The sequence below is a fragment of the Stenella coeruleoalba genome (assembly GCF_951394435.1).
Source record: "Stenella coeruleoalba genome assembly, chromosome: 3".
In the NCBI taxonomy this organism is placed as follows: Eukaryota; Metazoa; Chordata; class Mammalia; order Artiodactyla; family Delphinidae; genus Stenella; species Stenella coeruleoalba.
In genome coordinates, this window is record NC_137148.1 from 165,804,715 (window position 1) to 165,824,567 (window position 19,853).

At 58.1% G+C, this 19,853-nt stretch overlaps 1 protein-coding gene across 4 annotated transcripts in view; it reads left to right on the forward strand.

Moving 5' to 3' along the window:
- The window catches only part of TECR (trans-2,3-enoyl-CoA reductase), a gene marked incomplete at its 3' end in the record, with an annotated part of 28,144 nt that overhangs the window by 7,079 nt on the left and 1,212 nt on the right, over positions 1–19,853 (forward strand). For 3 of the 4 annotated variants that reach the window (XM_079917935.1, XM_079917937.1, XM_079917938.1), the window contains exons 2-8: positions 17,927–17,977; positions 18,599–18,650; positions 18,989–19,033; positions 19,129–19,232; positions 19,309–19,424; positions 19,511–19,616; positions 19,735–19,807. In XM_079917935.1, the coding sequence (XP_079774061.1) occupies positions 17,927–17,977; positions 18,599–18,650; positions 18,989–19,033; positions 19,129–19,232; positions 19,309–19,424; positions 19,511–19,616; positions 19,735–19,807 (547 nt within the window). Of the gene's footprint in view, positions 1–17,731; positions 17,978–18,598; positions 18,651–18,988; positions 19,034–19,128; positions 19,233–19,308; positions 19,425–19,510; positions 19,617–19,734; positions 19,808–19,853 lie in introns of those variants that run through there. The other variant, XM_079917936.1, reaches the window with a different exon arrangement.

Below are 19,853 nucleotides of genomic sequence, written 5' to 3' on the forward strand. Positions count from 1 at the left end.
CTTCCCTCAGCCAGAAATGATCTTCCCTCTGTTTTTTCCCATGCCTGCTCCCTTCTTGTTTTTTTTGTCCTTTTAAAAAAATATATTTATTTATTTATTATTGTTGGCTGCACTGGGTCTTATTTGTGGCACGTGGGATCTTCCATTGCGGTGCGCGGGCTCTTCATTGCAGTGAGTGCGCTTCTCTCTAGTTGTGGCACATGGGCTCCAGAGTGTGCGGGCTCAGTAGTTGTGGCGTGCAGGCTTAGTTGCCCCGTGGCATGCGGGATCTTAGTTCCCTGACCAAGGATCGAACCCGCGCCCCCTGCATTGGAAGGCGGATTCTCAACCACTGGACCACAAGGGACGTCCCTGCTCCCTTCTTGTTATTGAGAGCCCAGCTTCAGCGTCTTTCAGAGAGGCCTTCCCTGACCATCCTGTCTGGAGTGTGACCCCTGCACTCTGTTCCTCTCCTCTGGCCCTCCTTGGGCTGTGGTTGTGTCTTCATTTGGGAACTTGATGGTCTTTCTACCCCGACAGATTCTGAGCTCCCTGAGGGCAGGGGCTCTTGGTGTCTTGTTCCTGCAGCTTCCGAATGGGTAGATGAATGCGTCTTCTCCCTGCGGTCAGGCTCACAGGGAGTAGTAGAAGGGTGAGTGGGGGCCTGCTGCAGGGACCTGGGTGAGTCCAGTGTTGCATGTGTTGGGCTCAGGTGGCCCCGTGCGACCTGTCCTTAGTGGTCCCAACCTAGGGAAGTTGGCTTTACGGGGTGGTCGTAAGCCCTGGGTCCACCCTGGCCACAAGTGTCTTGTTCCCTGTTGTCCCCCTCCTTCTGGAACCTGGGCATGCTGAGACGGGAGCCTCCAAGACTGCACGTGGGCCTGCCCGTCATTGTTGCACAGGTCGCTGGCAGGTTCTGCTGGTCTGGACACTCCTCCGTGGTGGACTCTGCTCACCTTTTTCCGGTCCATCGTCTATTTATTAGTTCATTCCTTCCAACATATATATATATATATATATATATATATATATATTTTTTTTTTTTTTTTTTTCCTCTATACCTGTCATACGCCAGGAATACTGGGCTGAACGAACCACAGCCTCTCCCCTCAGGGTGTCTTCATCTAAGCTGAGACCTGAAAGAGGAGGTCTTCTGGGAAGGGATGAGAACAGCTTGTGCAGAGGCCTGGAGGCCAGACTCCGTGGTTGTCCCACGTCTAGAGATGAGGCTGGCCAGGCAAGCCTTTGTAGACACCCAGACACCTGTGGACTTTGTCCCAACGGTGATGGAAGTTTCTTTTTCCTGTTGATTTTACCTAAAAGTTTAACTTTCAGAGGGCAGTTTATTGCTAAGTCCTTGGGGGGGGGGGCCTCCCACTATGGTGTGTGTTATGTAAACATGAGGGAGAGTTCTCATTACGGACAAGGGCGCTGTGGGTGGTGTTTGGGGCTCACCCCCCCACCCCCCCCCCCCCCACGCCCAGTCCCACGGTTACTTAGAGATGGGCCACGAGCGTCTCCCAGCCATCTGGGGGATAAAGGGCCTCTCAGTAGCTCGTGGGGATTGGCAGGCTGGCACAGCCCTGTCCCTGCCCGAACCAGGCTCTTATGTAAGCAGAAGTCATGGGCCATTCAGGCAGCCCGGGAGACTGCAGGGTTTGTGCCGTCTCCCAGGGCCTTCTGAATTCTTTTTTTTCCCCTCTTTAAAAGGACCAGGGAGCACTGGCTGGGGACAATGCCGGTTGTGAGGGAACTGGGCCTGAGGGAACGGTGCCTGTCCTCAGGGTGGGAGTGGATCTCTCAAGTGGGCGGGGAGGGCAGTTTAACCCTAGCATTTGGGGCTTTATAGAGCAGCAGGAAGCAGGCTGAACTTGAGGGGGTCCAAGAGCTGCAGCTTGTAGTCTTGTGAGGAGAAGCTGTCTCCCAGGACACCTCAAGAAGCTAACTCAGAAGGAGAAGGGTGGGTTGGGGGAGTTGCCGAAATGACGCTTCTCAGGAGGTGGGGTTGAGGGAGCATGTCTCTTTGTGCGTGAGGGTAATAGCAGAATTCTTGGGGAGATATGTAGAGTCTGAAACAGTGTATTGTTGAATCCTCTCCACTGCAGAGAATCAAGTCTCACGGAATCTCCTGGCTGGAGGTGGGATCCACAGAGGACGGGCTGGGGTCGAGGCCGGGGAAATCCCAGTGCTGGGGCAGTTTCTGGAGAGATGGCTGTCCTCGTCCTGTCAGCGAATCCCGTCATTCAGGTCTCAGCTCGAATGTCCTCTGAAGGGCTCCCTCTGACCCACCCAGGCCACACTTGTCAGCCCTCCTGTTTCGGTTCTCCGCGTAGCACGTAGCACCTTCTGATAGCTGTTTGTGTGAGGTTCTCCTCTGTCACCCTGACGTGGATCTAGTGACTGTGTGTTTGCCTGTTAAGAGACCTACACATACAGGCAGGGCGGGCTCACGCAGTCGGTTAGGCACATTGTCGGTGCCCGCACAAAAGGCACCGCAACCCGACGAGCAGGAGGGTCCCAGGAGGGTGCCGCACGCTTTTGGGGTGCCTGGCCGTTCCCTGGAACCCATGGGTTTGGCCGTGAGCATGTGTAGCTCTGGTGCGTTAGTGTGGGCTTCTGCTCATCTTTCGGTACTTTGGAATTTGGCCACTTTTTCCCCCCCATTTTTGACCCAGAGTTACTTGAACTCTGAGTTTTCATGTAAGGATGAGATGGGGATCCTGCAGGAAGCGCCGACCACGACCGACAGGCCCCAGTAATATCTCCCGCCAGGCTCATCCAGGCGCCATCTGAGAAGCGGGCCCGGGAACTGTGCACGTTCTGAACACCACATCCTGGCTCACCTGGGGCCCCTGGATGGTACCATTTCCAGTCTCTCCAGCTGGGCCTGGAAACCTGCACCATCCGGGAGAAAGCACGGGGAAGGGTGTCTTTGTGAAGATGCCGGGACTCATTTCCCCTTACTTCACTTCCCTGTCTTTGCCAGAGCCAGTAGAGCCGAGCGAGCTGAGACCTGTGGGGCTGGGAGAGGCTCGGAGGGCCTTGGCCTGTGGAGACAACCAAGGTGCCTCCTGCACCCCTCTCTCAACAGCTGCAGCGGAGTATTTTCTCTTAAACTACCTTACCCTTTATAGACATGGCTAGGCCTGTTAAATATTCCAGAAACCCTGCCTTCCTCTGCCAAAATCCTCTTTCACTTGTTACTACTCTCCTCTCTTTGTCCCAAGACGTGCATGCATTTTTTTCCCTTTGGCATTTTCATGTTCCTTAAGTTGGGATACATCTTATGATTTGTGTCTACCTATTTATTTAAAATTTATTTATTTTTGTCTGCATTGGGTCTTCGTTGCTGCGCGCGGGCTTTCTCTAGTGGCCGTGAGCGGGGGCTACTCTTTGTTGCGGTGCGTGGGCTTCTCATTGTGGTGGCTTCTCTTGTTGCGGAACAAGGGCTCTAGGCACGTGGGCTTCAGTAGTTGCGGCACGTGGGCTCAGTAGTTGTGGCTCACGAGCTCTAGAGCTCAGGCTCAGTAGTTGTGGCGCACGGGCTTAGTTTCTCCACGGCATGTGGGATCTTCCCAGACCAGGGATTGAACCCATGTCCCCTGCATTGGCGGGCAGATTCTTAACCACTGCACCACCAGGGAAGTCCCTCTACCTATTTATTTTATGTTGACATATGTGTCGTCCCCACCCACCCACAAATGGCAACTTGTTTTAAATCAGTGGCACTTTAGATCTAGGAATTAGGGTGTCTTTTTCACTGCTTGCCACCTTCATGCTCTAATCAAAGCCATCAGGGTCTCAGGCCTGCCGTCTCTGCTTCCATGTTTGTCCTCAGCAGCGAGAGGGCTCCTTCTCAAACCAGACCAGGTTGTGGCACTCCAGCAACTTCCCATCCCTGGACGCTCAAACCCAAAGTACTTGTCTTGGCCTCCACTCCAGCTTCCTCCAGAGCTGCGTGCCCTCAAGTACGCTGTGCTCCAGTCTTTTGATGTTCCTGAGCCCTGCCGAGCTCTGTGCTGCCTCAGGCCTTTTGCACTTTCCTCGGGGAGCCTCATGGCTCAAATCGCATTTCCTTAGAGAGGCCTTTCCTGACCACCTCCTGTGGCCCTCTGGGCTCCCTGCCCAGCTCTTTTCTTCCAGCAACTGGTACACCCTGACCTCATGTTACATAACAGATTCTTTGCCCATGTTCCCCTTGAGCGTGAGCAGGCCCAGTCGGGGGAGGGGGGGCTTGGCTATTGTATCCCAGCACCTGGATCACCGCCCAGCATGCTGCTGTCACACCTAGGTCTTTCTGTTCATCATCGAGCCCAGCCCCCTAGCACAGGCCTGGCATATCAAGGGCTCGGTTTGCTCAGCAGATGAAGAACAGGAACTTCTCAGTCAGCAGAAAAGGCTCTTGGGGGGGTTCCAGATGACCTCCACATGTGGTTGAGTCCTTTGCAGGTCTCTGTGTAGCAAGCACGTCCTAGCTCTCCTTGGGCACCGGACACTGTTTCCAGGGCTCTGTGAGTTCCCGGGCCTGGGCCCGGTGTCTCCGAGGAGCACAGGGAACAGGATTGCCCTGCAGTAGGTGGCCGCAGCCATCCTTGGGTAGAGCCCTCTGGCTCATGTACTAGAAGGTCTGATGGGCTTGCTCAGAGCTCCTCTGGGCCATGTAGAGCCTTCGAAGACGGGCGGCGCCTGGGCCTGAGACTGGACTGGGAGGTGGGGTCTGGGTCTCCCACCCTGACTGGGTAATGCCTGCCACGCTGTATGCTCTTGGGGACCTGCATGGGGGTGAGCAAGTAAGCAACACCAGGCCTTGGGGACCAGGTCCCAAGTCACTGCTTTCAGAAAAACAGTGGAGTGGTGCCTAATGGGCTAGTCAGCTGGAAGATCCTTACAGATATTTTTGATACTAGATCACTGTGAGACTTTGGGCCAGTAACTGGGAAGGAGTTCCCAGAATTGGGATTTTTTTTTTTTTGCTTTAACAAAACTCTGTCCATCCTCATCTGCTTATTTATGTGAACTGGGTTTCTTAGTGTTTACTTTAAAAAAAGAAAATAAAGAAATGTCAGAATAAAGGCTGTAGCTCATTCTAGCAATAAGAAATATTCGCCTTGGCTACATGAACTAATTGCGAAAAAGGGCGCTTCCATCCCACTGAGAGAGGCAGTGCCAATAGCTTACTGTTTATGGTTAATGTTTAGTGACAGTTGTTGATGATTTATGATTTATGTTTATGATGTATGTTTAGCAGATATCGTAATGATAACTCATCCTGAAAGATGTTCTCTTTACACGTAGAGCCTTAGGTCCTGAAAATGTTTTTAAGAAATTTAATTTCAATTTGAGGAATAGGTAGGATGCTCAGTAATAACCTTCAGTCACAAGCGTGTATTTGGATACAATTCCATGGGGGAGGGGAACAGGAACAGAATTCAACTTCAAGGCAAAAAAGTAGCAAATATTAAAGAGCTTGTTTATAGCTTTTTCCTTTTAAAGGAAATGATGGTAGGTATGATATTACTCAAGTATTTAGACTCTGGTGAGATTTAACAGAGCCCCGTAAATGTTTGCATAAAATTTCCAATATCTGCAGTTGGCCAGAAGTGACATCTTTTGCAACTATTCAAGCTCAGGTAAAAAATATTAGGTGTCGGGCTTCCCTGGTGGCGCAGTGGTTGAGAGTCCGCCTGCCGATGCAGGGGATACGGGTTCGTGCCCCGGTCCGGGAGGATCCCACGTGCCTCGGAACGGCTGGGCCCGTGAGCCATGGCCGCTGAGCCTGTACGTCCGGAGCCTGTGCTCCGCAACGGGAGAGGCCACAACAGTGAGAGGCCCGCGTACCGCAAAAAAAGCAACAACAAAAAAACCCCACAAAATATTAGCTGTCAACTTAAGAATCTTTTTTTGCGGGGGGGGACATGCAATTTGCAAAATTATTTTAGGGATACATGACCAAAAAGCGTTCGAAGAGCGCTGAGTTTGCTCGCTTACAGATGTTTTCATGTGATCCCAGGGAGGAGGGGTGGTGTTTTTCAGTGAGCTGGATCTCTTTGGGAATGTTCAATGGGCATTTCAGACTCAACATTGTCCAGAACTGAGGCTGGATTCCCCACCACCAACCTGTGCTGCCCCCCAACCCCTGCCGGTGAATGGCAGTTCCAGTCTTCTCGTCACCAGGCCCCCGGCTGTTTGACTCAGCTCTTTCCCTCACACCTCATGTCCAGCAGTCAGCAAGTCCTGTACCTCTGCCTTCAGAATACATGTGGCATACAACCACTTCTTATCGGTACTGCTGCCATCACCCGGCCCGGGCCAGGGACTGGCAGGCTTTACCCGTGAAGGGCCACATGATGAATATCTTAGGCTTTGCAGGCCATACAATCTCTGTGACAGCTTCTCAACTCTGCCGCTGTCACAAAAGCAGCCCTAGACAATACGTCAACCAGCGAGCGTGACCGTGTTCCAATGCAACTTTGTTTGTGGGTGCTGAAATTTGAATTTTGTATGATTCCTATGTGCCATAAAATAGGCTTCCGATTTTTTCCAACTGTTTAAAAATGTAAAAACCATCTTAGCTTGTACAAAAACAGGTGGTGGCCCAGATTGGGCCTGTAGGCCACAGTTTGCTGACCCCTTGGTCTAAGCCATCCTTTATCTTGATAAGTTCTTTTTCTAAAATAAATAAATAAATTTATTTATTTATTTATGGCTGCGTTGGGTCTTCGTTGCTGTGTGCGGGCTTTTCTCTAGTTGCGGCGAGCGGGGGCTACTCTTCGTTGCAGTGCACGGGCTTCTCATTGTGGTGGCTTCTCTTGTTGCGGAGCACGGGCTCTAGGAGCGCAGGCTTCAGTAGTTGTGGCGCACGGGCTTAGTTGCTCCGTGGCATGTGGGATCGTCCCAGACCAGGGCTCGAACCCGTGTCTTCTGCATTGACAGGTGGATTCTCAACCACTGTGCCACCAGGGAAGCCCCTATCTTGATAACTTGTTATTGGTGTTCCTGCTTCCATCCTTATTCCCCTATAGTCCAGAGGGATCCTTTAAGAACCCAAGCCAGGTCCCATCCCTCCTCTGCCCAGAACCCTCTGTGGCTCCCACCTCACTCAGAGTAGAAGCCACAGTCCTCACCTGGCCCAGGAGACCCTGTATGACCCATCACCTCCCTGCCCTCACCTCCTTCTTTCTTCCTACCCACCCTGCCCCCAGCCACAGGGGCCTCGGCTCTGTTGCTTGAGCACACCAAGCATGCTGCACCTCAGGGCCTTTGCACAGGCCATTTCTCTGCCTACATGCTCTCAGATCTCTCAACTGCCCTTTCCTTAATTAACTGCCTTCAGGGCTTGGCTCAACATCCCCTCAGGGAGGCCTTTCTTTTTTTTTTTTTTTTTTGCGGTACACGGGCCTCTCACTGTTGTGGTCTCTCCCGTTGCGGAGCACAGGCTCCGGACGCGCAGGCTCAGCGGCCATGGCTCACGGGCCCAGCCGCTCCGCGGCATGTGGGATCCTCCCGGACCGGGGCACGAACCCGTGTCCCCTGCATCGGCAGGCGGACTCCCAGCCACTGCGCCACCAGGGAAGCCCGAGGGAGGCCTTTCTTGACCACTTTACACGAAGCTGCCAGCTCCCTTCACCTGTCCCTCCCTGTCCCCTTTTCCTGATTTGTTTTTCCCATGGCACATATCGTGTGTGACTATTTTATTGTCTTTGTTCCCTGTGAAAGTGATGGGCAAGGATTTTTTTTTCTCTCCTTCCAGGGCCGAACCCCCAGAGTCCTTCCCAGTGCCTGGCATGTAGCAGGTATTCAGTCACTGTTTATGCAGTGAATGAGTGAGCCTCAGTGTCCTCACCTGGAGAAGGGGATTCATAGGAAAGGAGATAATTTGTGTCGAGGACTTGCCTCCCTGCCTGCACGTTGTGAGCGTGCAGGAGGTGGTAGCTGCTGCTGCGGGTAGAAGGCTGGCCACCTGGGTCCCATGCAAGCGGCACTCCCCCGGCGTAGACTGACCTGCCTGCTGCAACCTGGGCTGGGCGTGCTGGGCGCGTAGGTCGGCCTGGATGAGCGCCTTCTGCCGCTCCGGTCAGCCTGTGTCCGCAGAGCTCAGCCTCACCACCTCTTCCAGCTTTGACAGTGCCTTCCTGCCCAGAGATGGAGAGAGACCGGATGTGGTCACCAACCTTGACCCGGCCAGGGGTGCAGGGGTGCAGATCTGGGCCATCTTCCGGGGGTCTGGGGCTAGGGGGCAGCCCTGGAGGAAGAGCGTTCAGTTCTAAGGAGCAAAAGCAGGCAGGGCCCTGCCCCTGGAGCTTGTAACTAATGTGTCCTCGGGGCTCCTGAGCCTTGGCTGCCTCGTCTGTAAAGTGGGGTGACAATGCAAACCTAGCAGGCCAGCATGAGCTGGGGGAGGCTGGCTGTTGGCACCCTGCTGGCTGGTGCTGGGGAAGGGAGCAGGGACGGGGTACAGAGCGACCAAGGGGGTTGGCTGAGGCTCCGCTGGAAGGGTCTGGGAGGGCACGTCAGTCAGTGTCCGTCAGCTGTGGTAAGGGCTTTGGGCATCATCGAAAGGGCAGGACCCTGTTTGAGGAAGGGAGTCCGGGTTGAGTTGGCCGCCTCCATCTGTCACCTGGGTGCTTTTGAAGCTGTGGATGCCTGGCCCTCCATCAGAGATCCCGATCTCCTTGTCTGAGTTGTCCAGGCCAGGGCTCTTCCGGTGGGTTTCATAAGCAGGCAGGGTTCAGGACCACTAGGCGGGGTTCTTAGCCACATCCGCCACGGGAATCATCTCTGTCAGGTCCTCTTACAAACATTCCCATTTACCAGATGGAGAAGACAGGGCTCAGGCAGGGAGGTTGTCTGACTTTGGCCTCTGCAGCACCGCCTCTCGCTCAGGGTTGGGGGAGCCCCCCACCCCTATGGCACTGGTTTTCCAGGCTCATTGGTGGCTTTAGCCTGGGGCAGGAAACCATGCAGGAAGTGTCGAGAGAGCTGCTAATCTTGCCTGAGCCCCTCTGGGTGGTATCGGGGTGACAGGCCTTTCGCCCTTGGTATGGCCAGACTCTGCTGGGGCCAAGGGATGCTGGGGCCCAGGGACAAGCAGACTCAACCTCTCAAGGGCGCTCCTTGTGGAGGTGACATGTTCTGCATTGCTCAGAGCTCTGGAGACTAGGTGTGCTGGAGTTGTAATGTCAGCAGGGAAGCTGGGGGTGGGGGGCTGCCTTCCAGATAATTGGATCCAGGGTTTGTTCCTCCTTGTTTTCTGTTAGCATTTGGCCCTGTTCTCCAGAGTGGAGGAGGTATTACTTTGTGACGCTGAGCAGTGAGAGACTTTGGGCCCGGGTAGGCGGGGTCGGTGCTGGCTCTGGTACTTCCTTGGGCTACGTGCCTTGGGCAAGGGCCCCCTGGTTTCCGAGCCCTGGTTTTCTGAGCCACCTAACTGGGGTCACAGTCCTTAGCTTACAGGCGCAGGTGAGGCTAGGTGAGTTGTGCAGGTAAAGGTCTCAGCACAGTTCTTGGCCCAAAGTAAGCATCTGATAGACGATACTAGTGACGGCACTTCCAATGGAATAGGCCCTTGCAGCCCAGCTCTGTCCAGGACAGCGCCCCCTGGAGGCCCCAGAGGCCGGTAACTGCCCAGGGAGGTGTGTGGGCTGTGGGCACCAGCAAACAGCTGGTCAAAGAGCATGGCCCTCTCAGGCCCAAGACCCAGAGTCCTGCTGTGTTGGCCCAGCATCTCCTTCATCTTGGGCCTCCTGTGGTCACAGCAACCAGCCGGGGCACCCGAGCACCCGAAGAATGTCTTTCAAGGCTGGATGCTACTGGGCTGCCTGGGGCTCTGCCAGCTTCTCCTGGCCCCGGATCCCAGAGCCTAGGGACATTGGCATTCAGACCCTGCCACTTCTCCTCTGGCTACCAGGGGTGGGAGGCAGGAGCCGGCTGGTTGAGGACCTGGGAGTGGGTGGTCAGTCTCTCTCTTGCCCCTTCTCCCCTGGGCAACATTCCCCCACCCCCCAACCACTGTGGCACCTCAGGGAGGCTGTGCAGTCCCCCCAGGAGAAATGGGGTCATGAGTGAGGCCACTGGGGAAGGAGGTATTTCTGGCCGAGCAGGTGTGGCCTGTGCTGGCGTCCTGGCAGGTCTTCTCAGCTGCCCTGGCAAGAGTAGTGTGACTTCGATATTTCTGGAAAGTGGAAGGGAGAGGGAGCTGAAAGTGCTGAGCCGCGGAGTGTAGGTGAACATGCTCAAGACTCTGCATTTGTGAAGCGGCTGAGCCAGTCTGGCATGTGCTGCTCAAGGCCAGGCCTCCGTCCTCTCGTGCCCCGTGTGGGCGCTCTGGGGGCCGAGAGTGCCCGGGTCGGCCGGCTGACGGACCTGTTGGGCCCTCTGCATCTTTGCCTGGAGTTCTAGGCTGCACTGAGCAGGGCTTGTACCCTCAGCTAGGCCTCTTGTGCCCCCGCCTCGGGAGATGTCACCCACCGGAGCCCACACTCCCCTGCAGGCACTCACTGGGTTGTGCTAGGCTGCCCAGCACAAGGCATCCCGGTTGAAGAGCCCTTTTCTGGCAGGCGGACCCCGTGGGGTCCCAGCGAGCCTGCTCTAGGCAGGGTGCCCTGTACTGCACCCTCACTGCGTGGGGGCCTCTGCGGGGCGCGCTGGCTGGGGGTGCAGCCCCAGAGGCCGGCGTGTGGTGGGGGTGTGGGCTCAGGAGTTTACTGCTGCGTGAGCTGCGTGCACTCCTCACCCCTTGGAACTCAGCTTCCCCATCTGTGAAATGGAGTTAATGGCTCCAGCTCCCTCGGCTGCCGTGGGGATTGAAAGGAGAGGGTGAGGAGAGGCATTTGGGAAGCAGCTGCGGTTCTAACCCATACCCATTGGGCAGGTTCCATCTTAGGACGCATGGAAGCGGGACGTGGTGAGGGTGACCAGGAGTCCAAGCTGACTCTCAGGCCCGTGCCCGCCCCTGTCCCAGGCCCGGGGATGTTGACTCTGCCATGAGGCCACTGCGTCTCGTTTACAGGTGGGAGGGGCCTGAGGAACACCGGGCCTGGCTGTGTTTATGAAAATGGGGAAACTGAAGCTTGAGAGGGGCCCAGGCTCCTGGCTTGGGAGGCTTTCTGGGCACTGGTGCCTGGGCCCCGGGTGCCCCGCCTGTGCAGCAGCTCCCACAGGGGAGAGCAGCAGTTGCAAACTTCCAGCCTGGGCTCAGGCGGTGCCTACCCTTCCTGCCGCCCTCCTACTTGGTGCTTCTCCCTTCTGAGGCTCAGGTCAGAACCTCAGACCCACCCCTGCCCCCCATCCCCACACCCAAACCATCAGCACATCTTGTCACTTCCATCTTCATAGTCTGTCCACTTCTCACCCACTCCATGGCCATCTCCCTACTCCTGCCCTCATCATTGCTTCTGCCCTGGTCTCCCATTTCCCACGGGGCTGCCTAGGAACAGCTGAGTCAGGTCACATCCTTCCTCTGCTCAAGAACCCTCCATGGCTCCCACCTCACTCAGCGTAAAAGCCAGAGTCCTCCCTGTGGCCCACAATCGCCTGCAAGATCTGCCCCATCACTTCCCTGTTTGTGTCTTCCTGCTCTCCCCCTCCACACTCTGCTCCTGCCACAGTGGTCTGCTGCTTAAACATGCCAGGCACAGTCCAGTCTCAGGGCCTTTGCAGTGGCTGTTCCCTCTGCCTGGAACGCATTTCCCCTGGATGTATGCACGACTTGTTCCCTCAGTTCCACTGGCCTTTTTAGATGCCCCTTCCTCAGGGAGGCCTTCCTTGACCGCTCTGTCTAAAACGGCCATACTCCCCCACCCCACCCCTGCCACCTTTCTCTTTTTGTCTCCACAGCTCTTGGTGCAAAACATGCCACTATTTATTGTGTGTCCCTACCCACCCCCAGCCCACGCCTGGAATGCAGCTTCTGTGAAGGCAGGGGTTTGTTCACTGCAGTGCCCAGGGGAAAAGGGGAGGCAGGAAAGGATGAATGCATGAAGGAAGGAGCGTGAGGCAGTGGCTCCCCGAGGCCTCTTGGCTGGTGAGTGGCAGAGCCAGAGTTAGTGTTCACTCTCTTGCTCCCATCCTGCACCAGATGTGCCCGGTTCATTCACCTGGAGCTCCAGCTGCTGTGCACACCCTTCCAGCTGGTGGGAGCAGAGGCCGCGGCCACAAGGGGGCAGTGGAGAGCGGGGCAGTCTCGGCGGCTGCCGCCCCGGCTGTGGCGGTGATGAACTACAGTAGGGACGCTCGCCACAGCCCAGCCTCTGCCATCCGCACGTGTCTTGCTATTGTTAGGGTTCAGGCTCACTGTCATCAGCTCCTTGCATCACCTCTCTGACCTTGGTGTGGTTGGGCCCCTTCATGATCGTGGTGAGGACTCGGGGAGGAGGAGGGGCCTGGCTCCCTGTGCGTCTGCCACTTCTGTTTCGCTAGTATCGGTCTGATAACATTTATTCTTTATAAGAATTATCCTAGACTGGACATGTTTGTGTACTTTCTCAGGGAGGCCTTCCCTGACCACTCTGTCTAAAATGGCCATCCTCCCAACTCCTGACCCCCCCGCCCCCCGTTCTCTGTCTTTCCCCACAATTCTTGGTGCAGAACGTGCCGCTGTTCTCTGTTCCGGCACCCCCGGGCACTAGCACCCCCCGCCCCGGACCTCACACAGACCAGAATGGTGGTTGTTATTATGTGTAAATCTTACAGTGACCCTGTGAGATAGCAGGTGGGGGCAGCCCACTTTGTAGATAAAGGAAATGGAGGCTCAGAGAGGTTGGGTTACTCGTCCAGGGCCACACAGCCAGGAAATAGGTGAGTCTTTTTGACCTCAGAGCCTCCTTGTGAGGGGCCGCTGTGCCTGTGTTGCTGCCGCCTCCAAGGGCCCAGGGTGTGTGGAGCCTGTCAGTGTGGAGCCCCTTCTGTGTTGGGGATGCTGGTGAAGAGAGACAGGGTTCCCTAGAAGCCAGAGCTGGCCTACCAGAGACCCTTTCCGTTGGTGAGCAGTGCCCCGCTCCTTGGAGGAGGGTCTGGCAGCCAGAATGCTGGGCTGCACAGGGTCACCGGAGCTGGGTGGGTGTGTCTGCAGGCCTCACAGAGGCTTCCCTGGAGCGAGGCCGCCGGCCCAGGCTAGGGAAAGCCCTCCTGCAGCAGCTCCTGCACTGGGGCGCCCACCTCTGCTCTGGGGTCTGGTGTGGTGGGCAGGCCCCCATCCCCCCAAGTGTGGTGAAGGAGGAGTGAGGGAAAGGCCTTGGCTCAGAGGGTGGTGGGGTGGGGGCTTTGAGGCAAGGTGCCTCCCGCAGGTGCTTATGGAGAACAGCTCCTCGCCAGGCTCTGTCCTGGGTGCTGGGAAGTGACTGAGGACGGGACAGTCCCTGCCCTCTGGAGCTGACCATCCAGTGGGAGGCAGACGGTAAATGTCTGGGTTGCTATTTTAAGTTGACAGTCAGGAAGGGCCTCACTGACGAGGTTAGGGAGGAGCCCTGCGGGGTCTGGGGGAGAGCGATTCAGGCAGTGAGAACAGCATGTGCAAAGGCCCTTAGCCTCTCCTACTCTTTTTTTTTTTTGCGGTACGCGGGCCTCTCACTGTTGTGGCCTCTCCCGTTGCGGAGCACAGCCTCCGGACACGTGGGCTCAGTGGCCATGGCTCACGGGCCCAGCCGCTCCGCGGCACATGGGATCTTCCCGGACCGGGGCACGAACCCGTGTCCCCTGCATCGGCAGGCGGACCCTCAACCACTACACCACCAGGGAAGCCCTCTCCTACTCTTGAGCCCTGGTTTTCTCATCTGCCACGTGGGGACCATCCCAGGAGCCTTGTCTCCCTGAGGCTCTGGGCACCCATGCTAGCTTGAAACAGGTGCTCAGAAAGTGGGCACCCCCCTTTCTACTATGGCTACCTTGATCAGCACCATATTTATTCCCATGAAGGCAGTGAAGCGTGTGGGCCCTGCTGCCCGGCAGTAGCTCTGGGTACTCCCCTCTGGGTGGGGCAGGGCTGCAGCCTGCGGGGTGGGCTGTGCCCTGCCCCTTGTCCAGCCCTGACCTCATGGTGCCATGAGTTGCCCTTGGCTGGGCCCTGGAATCTGGGGCCTCTGGGTGAGAATTCCTCCCAGGCTGGGGAACTGTCATCGTAGAGCCAGCGTCCTGTGCCCCAGGCCAGGGCTCCTGCCTGTCCTTGCCCTCTGTCTGGCCACTGTGCCTGAGGCTTTGGGGCCACACCCCCTGCCTGTGGCCAGTGCCCGGACTTCAAGTCAGTGACACCCTCACGGGCTTTGCTTCATTCATCCTTCGAACATATCACCGCCCCCTTGTCCCCCCAGCCCCTTCCCTCCACGGGGACAGGAAGAGCTGTCCCCGGCTCCTTCAGAAAGTCCCACCACTCACTCCTCCCCTGCCCCTTGCCTGCCTTCTCTCTGGGGTAGGGCCTGAGCCTGCTACCTCCCCTTCTGTGCTCAGGACCCCTGCCTGGGGCTCTGCCCAGCAGCCACCTGTGCCCCTCACCCCAGTCCTGGGCCTATCCTGGGCCCCCACCCCAGGCTGGCCTCAGGCCCGGGCAGGCTCAGGGGTGTGTGAGTGTGTGTGACAAGCGTAGGGACGGGAGTGTGCTGGGGCGCAGAGCAGGGCGGGGTGGGGAGTAGGGGGTAAGCTCAGGGACTGAAGATTGGGAAGTGCGTGATGGGCTCCCCCATATTTAGGCCCTCATCGGGTGGGGTGGAGGTGTGGCTAGCCTCTGCTGCTCCCTGCCCCTCGGCCTTTTCTCTCTATGGGTAATTGGGACCGGTTTGCTAGCCCCACCCTTTAAAAAAAAAGATTTATTGAGGTAAAATTCACGTGACGTACAATTAGCCATTTAAAAGGGAATTTAATTCACAGTGTTGTGCAACCCCCGTCTCTGTCTAGTTCCACAACCTTTTCATCACCCCAAAAGGAGACCCGGTCCCCATTAGTTGCCACTCCCATCTCCCCTCACCCCATCCTTGACAGCCACCAGTCTGCTTTCTGTCTCCTTCCATTTACCTGTTTGGGGCATTTCACATAAACACGTGACCCCTTTGTACCTGGCTTCTCTCACCTAAATATATATATATATATATATGTATAATTTTTATTTATTTTTTATTTTTTTTCCTTCCCACTTGGCTTTTAAAATTTAAAAATTTTACTTTTCTGAAATAATTAGAGAGGCACAGGCAGTTGTACGATGGTAGGCCCTGTGGCTCCCCCCCGACACCGCATCCCCACCCCCTTGCCCTGCCCAGGGCCTTTCAGACCTCTCCTGTGGTGGAGATTTGGGGACAGGAAATGGGAAATGAGGACCAAACCTGTCACAGCGGCCTTGAGCTGGGGCAGCCCACTCCCCAGTGGCCCCGGGGCCTTGAGTGCTGCCGCACGGGCCGGGCTTACCTCTGTGAGGGCGCCGCTGCTCCTCTGCAGCCTCGGGCTGGCCTGGGTGTGTTGGCGGCAGTGGCAGCCGTAGCAGCTGCAGCAGCGGCTGCTGGGAGGGTGGCCCCTGTCCCGGCCGTCCCCTCCCGCTGCCCAGCTTCCTTTCCCAGCAGCCAGTCGGGGCCCCGACGTCCCATACTCTCCTCCTGGGTTCTGGTCTGGTGCCCAGGTTGGGGGGAGAGGGTAGGGTTTCAGCCCTCCCCCAGCAGCTGGCCGGCAGGGAGAGGGGCTGGTTGTATTTTAAGCTGTGAGTGGTTCAGCAGGAACTCGGAGGCCTGCTCTCCCAATAGACGTGGTGCAGCCTTCCTGCGGACCACACGAGCTCGGAAGGCATGTGGGCACTGCCCGCCTGGGACCCAGGAACTATTAATATACCTGCCGCCACAGGGCAGCAGGCCCTTTGCCTGCTCGGGGCGGTGCTATCCTCGCCTTTTTGGGCACATTCTGCCTGTACCCCTTCCCTCTTCCGAGTCCCCTTGGTGGGGCCAGACACTCGGGGTAGTGTGAGCAGCGCCCTCTTTCTGGCCCTTCTGTCTGGCCTTGTTATCCCCATGACTCAGAGGGGTTCAGTAACCTGCCCCCCAAGGCCACGTGGCCATGCAGAGCCCCCAGTTGACAGCAGGCGCACTCTCTAGCGTGGTGACAGTAGCATCGGCCAGGAATTCTTGGGCTCTGGGCTCTCTCCTGCCCTCCGTCCATGACGTGGGGTGGGTAGAGCATAGGTGGGCAAACAGGCCAGTGTGTTGCAGCGACCCCCTGGCCAGTAGGGGAGCCGGGATCTGAACCCAGGCCCATCCCCTTCCCTTCATCGCAGGCGCCCAGGGTCCCCTCAAGCCTGTCCTCACAGCCTGAGGTTTGGGGAGCACTTCCCATCTGTCAGGTACCACGCCAGCCCCTCGAGGTACACACTTTCCTACCTGCCTCCGGCCTGAGGCTCAGAGAGAAGTGACAGCCCCAGAGTCACCCAGTGACAGCGTGGCAGGGCCGGATTCAGTCCTGTGTGCTGCCCACCACGCCCCCTGCCTCTCCCACTGGTGGTGGAGTGTGTGTGAGGGGAGCCCTTTCCTCCTGGGGGGCGTGGCCCTAGGTGGGTGGGCGTGCCCTCAGAGAGCCCTGTCTGGGGCCCTGCCCTGGGGCTCTAAGATCTGCTCCTTTTCTCCATGCTATCTCTGACTGAGGGCCTGCCAGGCGGGAAGGGTCCTCAGCACCTGCTGCCCAGTGGCCGACTTGGGGTCAGACCCAGCCCTGCCTGCCACGTCCCCATGTCTAATAAGATCTGCGTCAAGCCCTACACTGGGGCCCTCAGGCCTGCGTGGTGGGCTCGGGCCCTACTGGGCCTCACTCCAGCTCCACCAGCAGTTCACACCATTCTCAGCTGGCCCAGGTGCCTTCTCGGACCCGCTTAGGATGGGTGGATCACGTCCCCCTGGGGGCTTCCTCCCTCCCAGCACTGCCCCTTTGCACCACTGGTCCCACCACTGCCTGGGGCTCAGGGAGAGTGGAGTGGGGTGGGGGTGCCCAGGCTGTCTGCCCTGGGCTTTGGGGGGCTCAGGGCCCGGACGAGGGTGCTATGTTGGGCTGACATGGTGGGAAGACTGCCCTGGAGGTGGCCTTGAACAAGGCCTGGGTGGACCTAGTGAGAACTGGGTGGAGAGGGAGGCCGGGGAGGTGTGAGCCAAGGTCTTGGCCTAGGCTGGGGCGCTTGCTGGAAACTTCCTGGTTTCCTGACCCGTTCCACACTTAGAGAGAGGCTCTCTGCACCAATAACGCCGGAATCTGTCACCTCCCTGGGAACACAGATGCACGAGGAGAATAATCCGGAGTGTCTCTTACAGCTCAGAAGGGGAAATGGAAGATCTATCTCACGGATTCTCAAAATAGCTGGGATTTCTCCAAGCCCAGTGAACTCTGTGCGCCTGAGCTGGGGCCTGGGCGGCCCGTTGGCCTCTCACCCTGCTCCTGGTGACAGGCCCTTGCTCTGCACTGGGCAGGGAGGCCAGGAGGCACCTCCATGCCTCTTCTGGGGATCTCCCTTCCCCCCCGTGCTGTTGGGGGTCCGTGTCCCCTCGAAAGCCTTACAGTCAGGGCAACTCAGCCCTTGGAGGGCTGCCCCCAGGTGCCCCCTCCCAGGAGGTCTGTGGCATGGCTCCTGGGGGGCTCAGTGTGGGGCAGTTATATATTTAGTTGGGCTGTGGCTGTTGGGCCACTCGGGTTACATCTGCACAGAAGCTGGCGGAGCCAAGGCAGGCCCGGGCTGCCTTCCAGCACCGCGGCAGAATTTGATCTCGCCGGCCCGGCCCAGAGCACTTCGCGTGGGGAGGTCTGTGGTGGGGGCTGACGGCCGGCAGCTGGGGCCTCTGGCCGCAGCGGGCAGAGCGGGGCAGGCATGGACCTGAGCGTGAGCGTGGTGGCCCGGGAGACCAGCCAGGGCCTTGGCCCCGTCTTTGGCCTCAATGGCCTCCCCCGGCCCATGCCCCCCAAGACGATCAAGAAACCTAAAAAGGCCGTTCTCTTCTTTGAGGTGGAGATTCTGGACGCAAAGACCCGGGAGAAGCTGTGCTTCCTGGACAAGGTAGGACCGCAGTGCAGACTGCGCTGGCCCGAGGGTGCTGGGCCTGCGACCAGGGAGATGGGAGTGCCCCTCCACCTGGGTCCTGACACCCAGCCCCTGCCCTTCAGGGTGTGCAGGAGGCGTACTGTCCCTGGGCCTGCCCCAGCCGGCTTGCCGCTCAGGGTAGAGCACCCTGGCCCCTGGGTGTGGCCGGGAGCTGGCCTCCCAGTGTGAGAGGAGGTGAAGCAGCCTCAGTGGACCCTGCATGGCTCTGGGGCCTGGGAAGGAGGTGGAGTCCTGAGACCGGCCCCACTCCGAGGCCAGGCCAGGGGAAGGGGTTCGTCCCATCCCAGGGAGGTCTGGAACAGGTTGAGGGCCTTTTCTCTGGGGGGAGTTGCGGCTGGGGGTGGAGAGGAGAGGCGAGGTGGGCCTGGCTTCCCATGCTCACACCATCTCCCAGCCAGTCCAGGGGTGACCTGGCTGCCTGGTTAAAATGGCCCTCAGGCCCATGGCTGCCTTGTCGGCTCCCCCCTCCCATAGCAGTTGCCTGGGACCCCAGTCCATCCCACTTCACCAAGAGGGATTCTGGGTCCCGGGCTCCCCGCCCACGGCTTACTGGTGCCTGGCCTGTGTTTCCCCCAGGTGGAGCCCCAAGCCACCATTGCTGAGATCAAGAACCTTTTCACCAAGAGCCGTAAGTCCAGGACCCAGCCACACTGCCCCCGCGACCCCTCTGGGCAGGGGCCTCTAGGTAGGACCCTGTCCTACATGCCTCTCCCGCAAGGGCCTGCAGAGATAACCCCAGTGTGGCCCAGGCTTCTCTGGGCTTGCCTGGGGCACCCGCCCCCGTGTGGCCATCAACAGGAACGCCCTTGCTGGGCTTTGGGAAGGACAACATCCCGCTTTGCCTGCTCTTCCGGTCTGTGTCCTGGAGCCACACAAACTTCAGAGATCTTGCCCGGGGGCCGGAGGAGCTGTAGGGACCCTGGGCCCCATCAGGCTGTGTGCTGTGACACCCTACTCTCCCTACAGATCCACAGTGGTACCCCGCCCGCCAGTCCCTCCGCCTGGACCCCAGTGAGTACAGCTGTCTGCTTGGCTGTCCCCGGGCTCCTGGGTGGCCCTGGGCGAAGGCCCAGGCAGGCCCTGAGCCCTGGCCCGACTCTCCGCAGAGGGCAAGTCCCTGAAGGATGAGGATGTTCTGCAGAAGCTGCCCGTGGGCACCACGGCCACCCTCTACTTCCGGGACCTGGGGGCCCAGATCAGCTGGGTAACGGTGCGTGCAGACCCCTCTCCCAGCAGCCTCGTCTCCCATCTGCCGCGTTGGGGTGACTCACCTCTCCCCTCCCCAGGTCTTCCTGACAGAGTACGCCGGGCCCCTTTTCATCTATCTGCTCTTCTACTTTCGGGTGCCCTTCATCTATGGCCACAAATATGACTTCACGTCCAGTCGGCACACGGTGGTACAGTGAGTGGGGCCGGGTGGGAGGAGGTGGCAGGGGGAGGGGAAGGCCTGCGGACCTGCCCCCGCTGAACTGGCTCCCCCGCCCGCAGCCTTGCCTGCATCTGCCACTCATTCCATTACATCAAGCGCCTGCTGGAGACGCTCTTCGTGCACCGCTTCTCCCACGGCACCATGCCGTTGCGCAACATCTTCAAGGTGAGCCCCCAGCTGCCTGTCCAGGCCCTTCACCCCCGGCCCTACCCTCCCTGGTCCCCCTCACCTGGGTCCTGCCCTCCATTGGGCCAGGCTCCATCCCGGCCCTGCTCCCTTTCAGAACTGCACCTACTACTGGGGCTTCGCCGCGTGGATGGCCTATTACATCAACCACCCTCTCTACACACCGCCAAGTAAGTGGCCTCGGGCCCTGCTCTCCCTTGTGAACACCCCTTCACC